Source organism: Emys orbicularis, chromosome 5 (genome assembly GCF_028017835.1).
Source record: "Emys orbicularis isolate rEmyOrb1 chromosome 5, rEmyOrb1.hap1, whole genome shotgun sequence".
NCBI classification, from domain to species: Eukaryota; Metazoa; Chordata; order Testudines; family Emydidae; genus Emys; species Emys orbicularis.
The window spans coordinates 126,949,648-126,964,301 of NC_088687.1; the positions used below are offsets into that span (position 1 = coordinate 126,949,648).

Below are 14,654 nucleotides of genomic sequence, written 5' to 3' on the forward strand. Positions count from 1 at the left end.
ACAACCTCCTCAGGTAAGGAGTTCCACAAGTTGACTGTGCGCTGCGTGAAGAAGAACTTCCTTTTATTTGTTTTAAACCTGCTGCCTATTAATTTCTTTTGGTGACCCCTAGTTCTTGTATTATGGGAATAAGTAAATAACTTTTCCTTATCCACTTTCTCAATATCACTCATGATTTTATATACCTCTATCATGTCCCCCCTTAGTCTTCTCTTTTCCAAACTGAAGAGTCCTAGCCTCTTTAATCTTTCCTCATATGGGACCCTCTCTAAACCCTTAATCATTTTAGTTGCTCTTTTCTGAACCTTTTCTAGTGCTAGAATATCTTTTTTGAGGTGAGGAGACCACATCTGTACACAGTATTCGAGATGTGGGCGAACCATGGATTTATATAAGGGCAATAATATATTCTCAGTCTTATTCTCTATCCCCTTTTTAATGATTCCTAACATCCTGTTTGCTTTTTTGACCGCCTCTGCACACTGCGTGGACATCTTTAGAGAACTATCCACGATGACGCCAAGATCTTTTTCCTGACTCGTTGTAGCTAAATTAGCCCCCATCATGTTGTATGTATAGTTGGGGTTATTTTTTCCAATGTGCATTACTTTACATTTATCCACATAAAATTTCATTTGCCATTTTGTTGCCCAATCACTTAGTTTTGTGAGATCTTTTTGAAGTTCTTCACAATCTGCTTTGGTCTTAACTATCTTGAGTAGTTTAGTATCATCTGCAAACTTTGCCACCTCACTGTTTACCCTTTCTCCAGATCATTTATGAATAAATTGAATAGGATAGGTCCTAGGACTGACCCTTGGGGAACACCACTAGTTACCCCTCTCCATTCTGAGAATTTACCATTAATTCCTACCCTTTGTTCCCTGTCCTTTAACCAGTTCTCAATCCATGAAAGGACCTTCCCTTTTATCCCATGACAGCTTAATTTACATAAGAGCCTTTGGTGAGGGACCTTGTCAAAGGCTTTCTGGAAATCTAAGTACACTATGTGGATCCCCCTTGTCCACATGTTTGTTGACCCCTTCAAAGAACTCTAATAGATTAGTAAGACACGATTTCCCTTTACAGAAACCATGTTGACTATTGCTCAAGAGTTTATGTTTTTCTATGTGTCTGACAATTTTGTTCTTTACTATTGTTTCAACTAATTTGCCCGGTACCGACGTTAGACTTACCGGTCTGTAATTGCCGGGATCACCCCTAGAGCCCTTTTTAAATATTGGCGTTACATTAGCTAACTTCCAGTCATTGGGTACCGAAGCCGATTTAAAGGACAGGTTACAAACCTTAGTTAATAGTTCCGCAACTTCACATTTGAGTTCTTTCAGAACTCTTGGGTGAATGCCATCTGGTCCCGGTGACTTGTTAATGTTGAGTTTATCAATTAATTCCAAAACCTCCTCTAGTGATACTTCAATCTGTGACAGTTCCTCAGATTTGTCACCTACAAAAGCCAGCTCAGGTTTGGGAATCTCCCTAACATCCTCAGCCGTGAAGACTGAAGCAAAGAATCCATTTAGTTTCTCCGCAATGACTTTATCATCTTTAAGCGCTCCTTTTGTATTTTCATCGTCAAGGGGCCCCACTGGTTGTTTAGCAGGCTTCCTGCTTCTGATGTACTTAAAAAACATTTTGTTATTACCTTTGGAGTTTTTGGCTAGCCGTTCTTCAAACTCCTCTTTGGCTTTTCTTATTACACTCTTGCACTTAAGTTGGCAGTGTTTGTGCTCCTTTCTATTTGCCTCACTAGGATTTGACTTCCACTTTTTAAAGGAAGTCTTTTTATCTCTCACTGCTTCTTTTACATGGTTGTTAAGCCACGGTGGCTCTTTTTTAGTTCTTTTACTGTTTTTCTTAATTTGGGGTATACATTGAAGTTGAGCCTCTATTATGGTGTCTTTAAAAAGGGCCCACGCAACGTGCAGGGATTTCACTTTAGTCACTGAACCTTTTAACTTTTGTCTAACTAACCCCCTCATTTTTGTATAGTTCCCCCTTTTGAAATTAAAGGCCACAGTGTTGGGCAGTTGAGGTGTTCTTCCCACCACAGGGATGTTGAATGCTATTGTATTATGGTCACTATTTCCAAGCGGTCCCGCTATAGTTACCTCTTGGACCAGCTCCTGCGCTCCACTCAGGATTAAATCTAGAGTCGCCTCTCCCCTTGTGGGTTCCCGTACTAGCTGCTCCATGAAGCAGTCATTTAAAGTATCGAGAAATTTTATCTCTGCATTTCGTCCTGAAGTGAAATGTTCCCAGTCAATATGGGGATAATTGAAATCCCCCACTATTATTGGGTTCTTAATTTTGATAGCCTCTCTAATTTCCCTTAGCATTTCATCATCACTATTACTGTCCTGGTCAGGTGGTCGATAATAGATCCCTAATGTTATATTTTTACTAGAGCATGAAATTTCTATCCATAGAGACTCTATGGAACCTGTGGATTCGCTTAAGATTTTTACTTCATTTGAATCTACACTTTCTTTAACATATAGTGCCACTCCTCCCCCTGCACGGCCTGTTCTGTCCTTCCGATATATTTTGTACCCCGGAATGATTGTGTCCCATTGATTGCTCTCAGTCCACCAGGTTTCTGTGATGCCTATTATATCTATATCCTCCTTTATCACAAGGCACTCTAGTTCACCCATCTTATTATTTAGACTTCTGGCATTTGTGTACAAGCACTTTAAAAACTTGTCCCTGTTTATTAGCCTGCCTTTTTCTGATGTGCCAGATTCTTTTTTATGTGGCTGTTTATCATCTGATCCGGCCCTTACATTATACTTTTCAGTCCTCTGCTCCTGACTATAACCTGGAGATTCTCTATCATCAGACTCTCCCCTAAGAGAAGTCTGTGTCCGATCCACACGCTCCTCTGCAGCAGTCGGCTTTCCCCCATCTCCTAGTTTAAAAACTGCTCTACAACCTTTTTAATGTTTAGTGCCAGCAGTCTGGTTCCACTTTGGTTTAGGTGGAGCCCATCTCTCCTGTATAGGCTCCCCCCATCCCAGAAGTTTCCCCAGTTCCTAATGAACGTGAACCCCTCCTCTCTACACCATCGTCTCATCCACGCATTGAGACTCTGAAGCTCTGCCTGCCTACCTGGCCCTGCGCGTGGAACTGGGAGCATTTCTGAAAATGCCACCATAGAGGTCCTGGATTTCAGTCTCTTCCCTAGCAGCCTAAATTTGGCTTCCAGGACATCTCTCCTACCCTTCCCTATGTCATTGGTACCTACATGTACCACGACCACCGGCTCCTCCCCAGCACTACACATAAGTCTATCTAGATGCCTCGAGAGATCCGCAACCTTCGCACCAGGCAGGCAAGTCACCATACGGTTCTCCCGGTCATCACAGACCCAGCTATCTACATTTCTAATAATCAAATCTCCCATTACTAACACCTGCCTTTTCCTAGAAACTGGAGTTCCCTCCCCCGGAGAGGCAACCTCAGTGCGAGAGGCAACCCCAGAACCATCTGGAAGGAGGGTCCCAACTACGGGAAAGTTTCCCTCTGCTCCCATTGACTGCTCTACTTCCCTGGGCCCTTCTTCCTCCTTAACAGCACAGGTGCTGTCTAAGCGGAGGTGGGACAATTCTACAGTGTCCCGGAAAGCCTCATCAACATACCTCTCTGCCTCTCTCAGCTCCTCCAGTTCCGCCACCCTGGCCTCCAAAGTCCGTACATGGTCTCTGAGGGCCAGGAGCTCCTTGCACCGACTGCACACATACGCCACCCGCCCACAGGGCAGGTAATCATACATGCAACAGTCGGTGCAATAAACTGGATAGCCCCCACTCTGCTGCTGGGCTTCTGCCTGCATTGTATCCTAGTTAGTGAAAGGGTGGTTTACAGAAGGAAGTTTTGGAATGTGGTTTGGTTTATAGGTTTTAGGGGGGGGCCACGGGGATGGGGTTACGGCTGGCGAGGGACTCCCAGTCCCTTCCCACTCCCCTTCTAAACTCCCTTGCGAAACTCCCTGTTAGCAGCCCCTGTTCGTAAAGCTCCCTGGTCGCTTGTGCGCGGCTTTATAAAGCCCTGGCCTGAGTGAATGCCCCGCCCACTGATTAAGGCTCAGCCAATTACCAGAGGCTTCGAGCTTTCAAACCTGCCTCCAACTGCCAGCCAGAGCACACGGTCCCTCAAACAACCAAACAAACAAACACAAGCTCAGCACACAGCAAGTAACCCCCAAACACAAACAAACACACACTACAGACAGTCACTTACCCCACAGATGCTGTATTAGCTCCTCCTTCACCTGGAGAACTCCCTTGCGAAACTCCCTGTTAGCAGCCCCTGTTTGCAAAGCTCCCTGGTCCCTTGTGCGCGGCTTTATAAAGCCCTGGCCTGAGTGAATGCCCCGCCCACTGATTAAGGCTCAGCCAATTACCAGAGGCTTCGAGCTTTCAAACCTGCCTCCACTCGGGGCAATCGTTCAGCTCTATAAAAGTGCATCTCACAGCAATTAATGCTTTCCGCGATAAAATCAAAGGATTCTCGACATTTACACATCCAACCACCAAACACTTTGTCACGGAGCTTCAGAACCTTTACCCTGAAGTTCACCCTGCCACGCCCATGTGGGATCTGAACCTAGTCCTCTGGGGCCTCATGAGGCCTCCCTTTGAACCCCTCACTACCTGCTTTTTACTACGTCAGTGAAGGTAGCATTCTTAGCATCACATCGGCTAGAAGGGTGAGTGAAATAAATGCAAATTCGAGTCCCTGAAATATTTATTTCATTTCGTAAATCCCCTAGACTCTTTGTCTCTACAACTGAATGATCCAAGGGTGCCGCTATATCCAACAATGACTTTCCAAGTGGATATGGATTGTATTTGGTCATGCTACCAAACCCAGAACATAGAACCCCCTTCCAGAGTCCGGTCACAGTCTACTCGAGCCATGTCAGCAACCTGTGACATTTCTGTATAAGGTACCCATTCCGGATATTTGCAAAGCGATCACATGGGCCTCAGACCATACCTTTGCCAAGCATTATGCCATTACACAGGTCCCCAGGGCGGTTGCCATAGTAGGCCTTACTGTCCTCTCCACTGCTACCATGCACATAACTCCCAAGTCCCAACCATAGTGGGTACTGCTCTACATTCACCTGGAGTGGAGCACCCACAGGGACAGCACTCGAAGAAGGAGAAGGTTACTCACCTTGTGCAGTAACTGAGGTTCTTCGAGATGTGTGTCCCTGTGGGTGCTCCACAACCCACCCTCCTCCCCTCTACTTTGGAGCTCAAAAAAAGAGAACTCTATAGTAGAGAAGGAACTGAGGGGGTCGTGCTGTGCGTGCGGTGAACAGACTCCAACGATGCCGCGAGACAGCAGCTGCGCATGCGCAGCCTGGCTAGGCACTGCTACCGAAGATCTCCAATCAATGGCGCTGGGACGCACCATCACCTGGAGTGGAGCACCCACAGGGACACACATCTCAAAGAACCTCAGTTACTGCACAAGGTGAGTAACCTTCTCTTATGAAAACATATCAGCTAAGTGGTTGTAATTTGAAAACCATAATTTAGAAAAAAAATGTTAACTTAGTAAAATGAAAATACAATCCTGTTTTCCTATTCATTGCTCAGCAGAAGCAATGGGGAGGGAGAGGGAAACCACATTTATTTCTAACCCCTGATAGCCTATTTGTACAAGAAGTAAGAATCCTTATTTGTTTTAACTAAATAAGTGATATTAATTCATGTTCAACAGAAATGTACATAATGTAAATTTTGCATTCAGTAATATGATAAAATGAAATGCTCAGTTAGTGAATTTATTTTTATATCTTATACAGGGAAATACTATTTCAAATACTACACTGTACTATTATTTGCTTCAATGCAAAGGATTTTTTGAGAACACTGCTTCATGTTTATGGTGATGATATTAACTGGAAACAAGGTAAGATGTTTTGTGCCTAATTATGCAATCTTTGCATTGGCAAAACTCCCATTGAAACCAATGTATAAGTGATAATAAATATACTTTATTAAAACATTTATACAGTGACATTAATAGTGTAACATGTAATTTTAAAGACAGAATCACATCAGAACTGACACTTACCCACTCTTTCTGGACCGGGGCTCACAGACTTGTGTGCTGCTCTGCCCAGATTGCGGGCCAGAACATCTAACTGTTTGCTGCTCTGCCCTGACTATAGGCAGGAGTCATAGACTGGTTGGTGCCTCGCTCTGCTTGAGGATCTGGGGCCCAGAGACTCATGTGCTGCTCTGCCTGGACTGCAGGCCAGAACCATAGGCTGTGCAGTGTTCTGCTAATTCCCTGACAGTGAGCAACGCCCAGTGACAGTGAGGCAGAGTGGCCTCCCACTGACCCAGAGGGGGAGGGACTACTGCTAACCCACTAAACAACCCTAAAAATATCTGACTGCCAGAGTCTGGGAGGGGAATATAGGGGTGGATCTCTCAAAATTGTCCTGTTCTGTATATTCCCTTTGAAGTTCTGGTACCTGCCATTGTTAGAGACAGGATACTGGACTATATGGACCATTGGTCTGACCCAGTATGGCAGTTCTTATTTTGGAAGTCTTCATGATTCTTCTTTGCATAGTGTCCTGATGGGTGCTCCACTGTAGGTGTGTCTGTGTCCCTGCGCTGCTGATCAGAGAATTTTGGTGGTAGTATCCATTCAGTCTGCGCATGCGCTGCTCCTCGCCTGCCACGAGACTAGCCAGCGTGCCTGGGCGAACCCTCCTCAGTTCCTTCTCAACCATCCCTGGCTAGAGATGGAGCTGGAGATTAACTCTTCGTTCACAGATTAACTCTTTTAGAATTGCTAATTTTTAGCTTCCCTGGAAGCCTTTTTTCTTTCCTAACTTTGTTTGCATTTTATTTTGGCCTTGCCTTTAAAAAAAAAAAAAAAAGACTGTCTTCTGCCGACCCCTGAGGCGGGGGACCCCCCCTGGACAAGGGTATGCCCACTCCCCCGGCTTCAAAAAGTGCCTCAGTTGCAAGGAATCTATCCCAGTGACTGATGAACACTCGCAGTGTGTTCGCTGCCTGGGAGAGAGAAACATTCCACAGAAGTGTTTCTTGTGTCAGTGACTGAAGCCCATATGCAGGAAAGAGAACTGAGACTCAAACTTCTACTCATGGAGTCAGGCCCTCAACCTCTGGAGTCCCGGCAGGAGCCCTCACCGCAACCCTCTACTTTGAAGGGAGGTGAGTCCAGGGAGACACCTGCGGTCTTCTGACCGGATTCCTACTCATCCACCTGTCTCCCCTCACAGTTGAGAAGGAGGCAATATTTTTCAAAAGCGAATTCTTTTTTCTGATGGACTCCTCCTATCTTATAAATATTTGTTGACTGTTAGTTACGCTTAGAATTTAGGGATAACTCCACTTCCCTCTCTTGAAGGAACTACAGTGGAATGATCCCGGTAGTACTGAGGCATTGGTAATTGGTCTCAGAATAGGGCTAAACTAACTGGGCTTCAAAAACCCCAACTCTTTGAGATTTAGGGGGTTCCAACCTTTCTTGCACTAGGGAGTGGAACCAGAAGAGTAGGAATCTGGTCAAACAATACAGTCAGACAAGTAGTATTACAAGTAAGTAATTGTCTCTTCACTGTAGAAACTCAGCTTTGAACTACTGGTATTACCCAATTTATTCCTCTAATTTAAATTCTCTACCTTTTAAAAACATGTCTTCCCAGGCACTCAACAAAAGTATGAGTCAAAGTGTTGACTGTAATTTAATCTTCGTTTTATTGTCATAGGAATGTGTCTACAAAAGAGATGGGAATATGCTACTTTGCAAAACCTTTTTTTTAGTCTTTTGCTATAATGTAAATGAATTTGAAATATTCTTCTTTGAGTGCTTTCTTATGTCCATTCCGTGTTAGGTGTGTGCACGCCGTGTGCACTGTTGCCGGCGATTTTTCCCTCAGTGGTATCCATTGGGCCGGCTCTAGCACCCTCTGTTGCTGCGCGCTTATGCACCGGTAAAAGGGGCACCACCGGCCACAGACACTCTCAATTCCTTCTTACTGCTGATGACAGTTGCTTGAATGACTCTTCTTGCTTTGGCAAAGCTTCTTCCCAGTGGTTTTTGGACTATAACCCTTAGTTTATCATAGTTTAGAGTATATAGTTATTGTGATTAGTGTTAGTGTACATAGTTACTGTAAATAGTCCCTATCATCAAGGGACATCTTCACTCCAGGCATGCCCCAGTCCCCGGGTTTCAAACCTTGTGCCTCCTGTGGCAAACCTGTGCCCGTGAGCAATCCGCACTCCAGCTGCTTGAAGTGCTTGGGGGAAACTCACGTGAAGGACAAGTGCCAGATCTGTCAGGACTTCAGACCCCATACTAAAAAAGACAGACACATCAGGTTGATGACTATCATCATGGAAGCTGACCTCATACCTGCCTCAGAGCCGAGCCGCTCTGATTTGGCACTGAGCACTTCGGTGTTAGTGCAAAGTGCTCCTCCGGAACCAAGCTCTTCCTGGTACCGTTCAACATCTCTGGTGCTGCAGAAAAAGCACAAAAAATAGTGCCCCCGCAGAGGGCGCTCACTGTTGCAGAAGAAGGACAAGTGGGGGAGAAGGAATCGCGGTGAGACCCATGCCACACTTCCACTCCTGGCTTCATGATGGCACCATCAACTCTGCCCAGAGCATTGAGTCCCGTGTGGTACTCTCCGCTCACACCCGGAAGCCACCGTGGCACCAGCAGTCTGACTGTCCCATCGACCCCAGAGACTTTTCAAGCATCCAGGGATTTACTATCTCTCCCGGTCCCCCCGCCCAACTCTGATGGGACACCTGCTAGCTCCAGTGACTAGAAGGAGCATCGAGCTCCTTTCTGGCACTGGGCCCCCCCAGCACTCTCTAGAGGCAAGCCATCCCTGACCCCGATGTCCCGACCATCTCTGGTCTGCCACAGGTCCCTGGACCCCCAGTACCACATGGAGGCAGAGGCAGGTACCACTGTGCCGTGGTCTCTGAGAGAGGACTCCTCTTCCAAGTCTGAAAGGGAACCCTATGTGCAACCTCAGGGTCACCACCAGTATCCAGCCTACGCGCCACTGGACTTCGGTACTGGTTCCCCCAGCTGGCATCTGGCCAGTGGGTCACTGGGGCTTTCCCCTCATACTGGGTCTTCCCTTCCATTGCCTCTCTTACTCGGTGGTTTCCAAGAGTCAGGCTTCTGCTTCTTCCCGCCCGGCACCAGACCCCGACTCTGATACCAATCCCGGTGCTGACATTCAGGATATGGCTCCTGTGAATGTCATTGAGGCTGAGGAAGAGGAAGGAGCCCCTCCTCCGGTGCAAGCTGCCTCCTTCTCCCCAAATGAGGCTGCCATGGGACCCAGTAGCCTTCAGGGCCCAGCAGTGAACCTGGGACTGGAAATTGAAGAGCTTAAGGAAACACCGCACAGCCTTATTGACATTCTACCTACAGCAGCTCTCTCCAAAGTGGCCTTACCCATCATTGAGGCTGTGATGAGTCCAGTCAAGGCCACATGGCAAATTTTGTCTTCTCTGCCTCCCACCTGAAAGAGGCCAGAAAAGAAGTAGTATGTGCCAGCGAGCGGGTTTGAATACTTATGTAACTCTTCTGCCAGGTGGAGCAGGCAGCAACCAGGGCTGGATTCAATATCTAGGTGTTCCTTTTCAACAATACAGCACAAAATCGGCTCGAGCCCCCACCCAGTAACCTGGGAACATTACACACCAACCCTCAGTGCCTATGAGAGGCAATACTTCCCCACTCATAAGCACAGAGTCTGAGTGTAGAAAAGAAACTTTTAATGAAAGGAGAGAAGTCACCCAACATTAATTAGGGAAAATGCCACCAGCACGATTCATAATCATAAAACTGTGAGCAGGACACCCACCCTAGAATGCGTGGGGCAGTGTCTTCTGCCTCATGTTCTTGAGTTCTACAACCAAAAGTTCTTTACTGTGCCCCCCTCTGCTTCCTCATCGTACCCAACTCACAGTTGTTCTTGGTCAGTGAGAACCCAGGGTTCAGAGGTGAAGCTGTGTGAGTTCACTTCCCACCGGGGGAAGAAGACACCTTGCTCTGCCATCTGAGCACTTGCTCTGACTGGCCACCTCGCCGGCCGCCGCTCCTCTCCGCTGGTTGCCTCACTGGCCACCGCTCCTCTCACCAGTTACCTTCTGCCACCTGCCTCTCTGCTGTGACCTCTGTAGGTCAGTCTCTTGAGAGTCCTCCCAACCCTTAGTGACTTTCAGCTCCTAGTGAGCAATTAACATAACAAAAGACTCCTAATGGAGCCTATTTAGCTCTATCTTTGAACAGTGGGGAGGAATAGGTTAAACCAGACTGGGAACTCTTAGGGAGGGTCCACACCTCCTGGCTGGGACACCTGTCACCACCCCTCTTACTTTCACAGGGGTCTGACATTTGAGCCCTTGGTTTCATAGGCGTTGACTCCGTGGGTGCTCCGGGGCTGGAGCACCCACGGAAAAAAATAGGTCCCGTGGCCCCGCCCCACCCCCCCTGCTCCAGCTCACCTCCACCTCCTCCACGAGCCCGCCGCTGCGTCCTGCTTCTCCCCCCTCCCTCCCAGCGCTTGCGCCGCGACACAGCTGATTCGCAGGGCAGGGAGGGAGGGGGAAGGAGGGGGAACGTGGCGCCCTGGGGGAAGAGGCGGGGCCAGGGTGGGGATTTGGGGAAGGGATCCAATAGGGGCAGGGAGGGGGCGGAGATAGTGCGGGGACTTGGGGGATGGGGTTGGAATGGGGGCGGGGATGGGGTGGAGTAGGGGCAGGGGGTGCAGGCACCCACCGGCGCTGAGAAATTTGGCGCCTATGCTTGGTTTAATGAGGTTCTTTCAGCTGAAGGTGACCCCCTCATTTGGGACAGAGTAAACACAGTTCTTCGAGTGCTGTCCCTGTGGGTGCTCCACTTCAGGTGTCGGTGCATCCCGGCGCTGCTGATCGGAGATTTTTGATAGCAGTGCCTGGTCGGGATGCGCGTGTGCAGTAGCTGTCTCATGGTGCCATTGGCGCTTCATCTAGCGCTCGTGCGGCCCGACCCCCTCAGTTCCTTCTCAACCATCCTCGGCTGCAGATGGAGCTCCAAGGGCAGTGTCAGAAAATAACCTACAAGATGCGTTTACTCATACAATAAGGAGAACAACATTGATGATAACATTTCACTGCCCTGCATTCAGTACTAAAGTGATTTATAACCCAACACCAGCCAAAGTTGATCACTTTGAGCAACACAGCTCTATCCGTTGGATATCTAGGCAGAGTAGGTGTGTTCATGTAAATACAGTTTGCTCCTGAAGTCTCTCCCCCTTTCCAACTAGCTGTCAGGAGAGTTCATTCAGACCTTGCTTACACTTTTACTTATACCCCCCAATTATGTCAGCAGCCAATGAGAGAGACAGGCAGGGCCAGCTGAGCGCTTCCCCCAAACAAAAAGACACCAAGAAACTGGGCCATTTTGGAAGAAAGGTTTATTCGACGGGTAGCCTCCAACTACGTATCTCTAACCAGCAAGCTTTGCTGAGGAGATACAGCTATAATCTGTGGGACTCCTTGGGTAAATTTAAGGACTCACTGCCTCAAAATTCAAGGCAGAAATTCATTGCCCTCTTGGAAGATGGTAAGAATGGGCCAGGACCTCTCTCCAGGCAGCTCTGGATGCACCCGACTCGGCAGCCAGGATAATAGCCTCCGCTGTCACCATGAGGTGTTGTTCTTGGCTCCTGTCCTTGGGACTTCCTCACAAAGTCCAACAATCCATCCAGGGCCACCCCTTCGAAGGTTCTTCATTATTCTCGGACCATATGGACATGATACTTCACAGCCTGAAGGACTCCAGGCCCACCCTCCAGTCTTTACGCTCCGTCGGCTTCCAGGAAGTACTTCAGGCCCCAGCAGCCGCCTCATTCTTGGCACCAGAAATTATCAAGTGTGCCAACCATTCCTGTCCACCTCAATCTCCCAGCCAGGGTCTCAGAGGTACTCCGAGGGGCCCAAGCGGACCTTTTGAAGGTGCACCGTCACTGCTTCAGATCCGACTTCCCTTTTATTTTTGTACTGGCTGTCCCACTTCAGCCTAGCATGGTCCCACACAACATCGGACCGTTGGGTACTAAGTACAGTGACAGTCGGCTATACCCGTCAGTTTTTGTCCACCCCTCCCTACCACCCACCATCCCCGTCCCTCTTCAGGGACCCTTCTCATGAGCAACACCTCGTCCAGGAGGTGCAATCCCCCCTACAAATGGGGCCGTGGAAGAGGTTCTGCAAGACATGAGAGGGAAGGGGTTTTACTCCCAATATTTCCTAATCCCAAAGGCCGGGGGGCCCTCCAGCCCCTTCTGGACCTGCATTGCCTCAACAGATATCTCAAGAAACTGAGCTTCCGCATGGTGTCCATGACCTCTATCATTCCTCCCTGGATCCAGGGGACTGGTACGGCACCCTCGACTTAAAGGACACATACTTTCACATTTCTATCTTCCATGGCCACAGAAGATTTCTCAGATTCATTGTGAATCAACACCACTACCAATTCACCGCCCTACTGTTCGGCCTCTCTGCATCCCCTTGGGTTTTCACAAAGTATATGGCGATAGTAGTGGCCTTGCTCATACGGCGAGGCATCCAGGTCTACCCGTACCTCGACGACTGGCTGATCAAGGGTCAGTCAGAGGCTCAAGAACAGAACAGCATCAGCACTGTCCAAGCCACCTTCAGAGCGCTGGGTCTGCTGATAAATGAACAAAAGCCAACTCTTGTCCCAGTTCAGAGCATAGAATTTATTAGGGCAGTGCTTGATTTGACCTAAGCCATGGCCTTCCTGCCGGAGACCCGATTTCAGACCATATCGTTCCTGATATCCAATCATAGAATATCAGGGTTGGAAGGGACCTCAGGAGGTCATCTAGTTCAACCCCCTGCTCAAAGCAGGACCAATCCCCTACTAAATCATCCCAGCCAGGGCTTTGTCAAGCCTGACCTTAAAAATCTCTAAGGAAGGAGATTCCACCACCTCCCTAGGTAACCCATTCCAGGGCTTCATGACCCTCCTAGTGAAAAAGTTTTTCCTAATATCTAACCTAAACCTCCCCCACTGCAACTTGAGACCATTACTCCTTGTTCTGTCATCTGCTACCACTGAGAACAGTCTAGATCCATTCTCTTTGGAATCCCCTTTCAGGTAGTTGAAAGCAGCTATCAAATTCCCCCTCATTCTGCAGTCTAAACAATCCCTGTTCCCTCAGCCTCTCCTCATAAGTCATGTGCTCCAGCCACCTAATCATTTTTGTTGCCTTCCGCTGGACTGTTTCCAATTTTTCCACATCCTTCTTGTAGTGTGGGGCCCAAAACTGGACACAGTACTCCAGATGAGGCCTCACCAATGTCAAATAGGTCCCTCGATCTGCTGACAATGCCCCTACTTATACAGCCCCAAATGCCGTTAGCCTTCTTGGCAACAAGGGCACACTGTTGACTCATATCCAGCTTCTCGTCCACTGTAACTCCTACGTCCCTTTCTGCAGAACTGCTGCCTAGCCATTCGGTCCCTAATCTGTAGCAGTGCATGGGATTCTTCCATCCTAAGTGCAGGACTCTGCACTTGTCCTTGTTGAACCTCATCAGATTCTTTTGGCCCAATCCTCTAATTTGTCTAGGTCTCTCTGTATCCTATCCCTACCCTCCAGCGTATCTACCATTCCTCCCAGTTTAGAAGTTGCAGTCCACGCCATCCTCCAGATCATTAATGAAGATATTGAACAAAATCGGCCCCAGGACCGACCCTTGGGGCACTCTGCTTGATACCGGCTGCCAACTAGACACGGAGCCATTGATCACTACCCGTTGAGCCTGACGATCTAGCCAGCTTTCTATCCACCTTATAGTCCATTCATCCAGCCCATACTTCTTTAACTTGCTGGCAAGAATACGGTGGGAGACCGTATCAAAAGCTTTGCTAAAGTCAAGGAATAACATGTCCACTGCTTTCCCCTCGTCCACAGAGCCAGATATCTCGTCATAGAAGGCAATTAGGTTAGTCAGGCATGACTTGCCCTTGGAGAATCCATGGTGACTGTTCCTGATCACCTTCCTCTCCTCTAAGTGCTTCAGAATTGATTCCTTGAGGACCTGCTCCATGATTTTTCCAGGGACTGAGGTGAGGCTGACTGGCCTGTAGTTCCCCGGATCCTCCTCCTTCCCTTTTTTAAAGATGGGCACTACATTAGCCTTTTTCCAGTCATCCGGGACCTCCCCTGATCACCATGAGTTTTCAAAGATAATGGCCAATGGCTCTGCAATCACATCCGCCAACTCCTTTAGCACCTTCGGATGCAGCGTATCCGGCCCCATGGACTTGTGCTCGTCCAGCTTTTCTAAATAGTCCTGAACCACTTCTTTCTCCACAGAGGGCTGGTCACCTTCTCCCCGTGCTGTACTGCCCAGTGCAGTAGTCTGGGAGCTGACCTTCATGAAGACCGAGGCAAAAAAAGCATTGAGTACATTAGCTTTTTCCACATCCTCTGTCACTAGATTGCCTCCCTCATTCAGTAAGGGGCCCACACTTTCCTTGACTTTCTTCTTGTTGCTAACATACCTGAAGAAACCCTTCTTGTT

The 14,654-nt window shown here is 48.1% G+C and overlaps 1 protein-coding gene across 1 annotated transcript in view; it reads left to right on the forward strand.

Annotated features, from left to right (window-relative positions):
- Positions 1-14,654, forward strand: part of POLN (DNA polymerase nu) — a 205,173-nt gene that overhangs the window by 50,255 nt on the left and 140,264 nt on the right. The window contains exon 6 of the mRNA XM_065405742.1: positions 5,840-5,946. Coding sequence (XP_065261814.1) covers positions 5,840-5,946 — 107 coding nt within the window. The remainder of the gene's footprint in view (positions 1-5,839; positions 5,947-14,654) is intronic.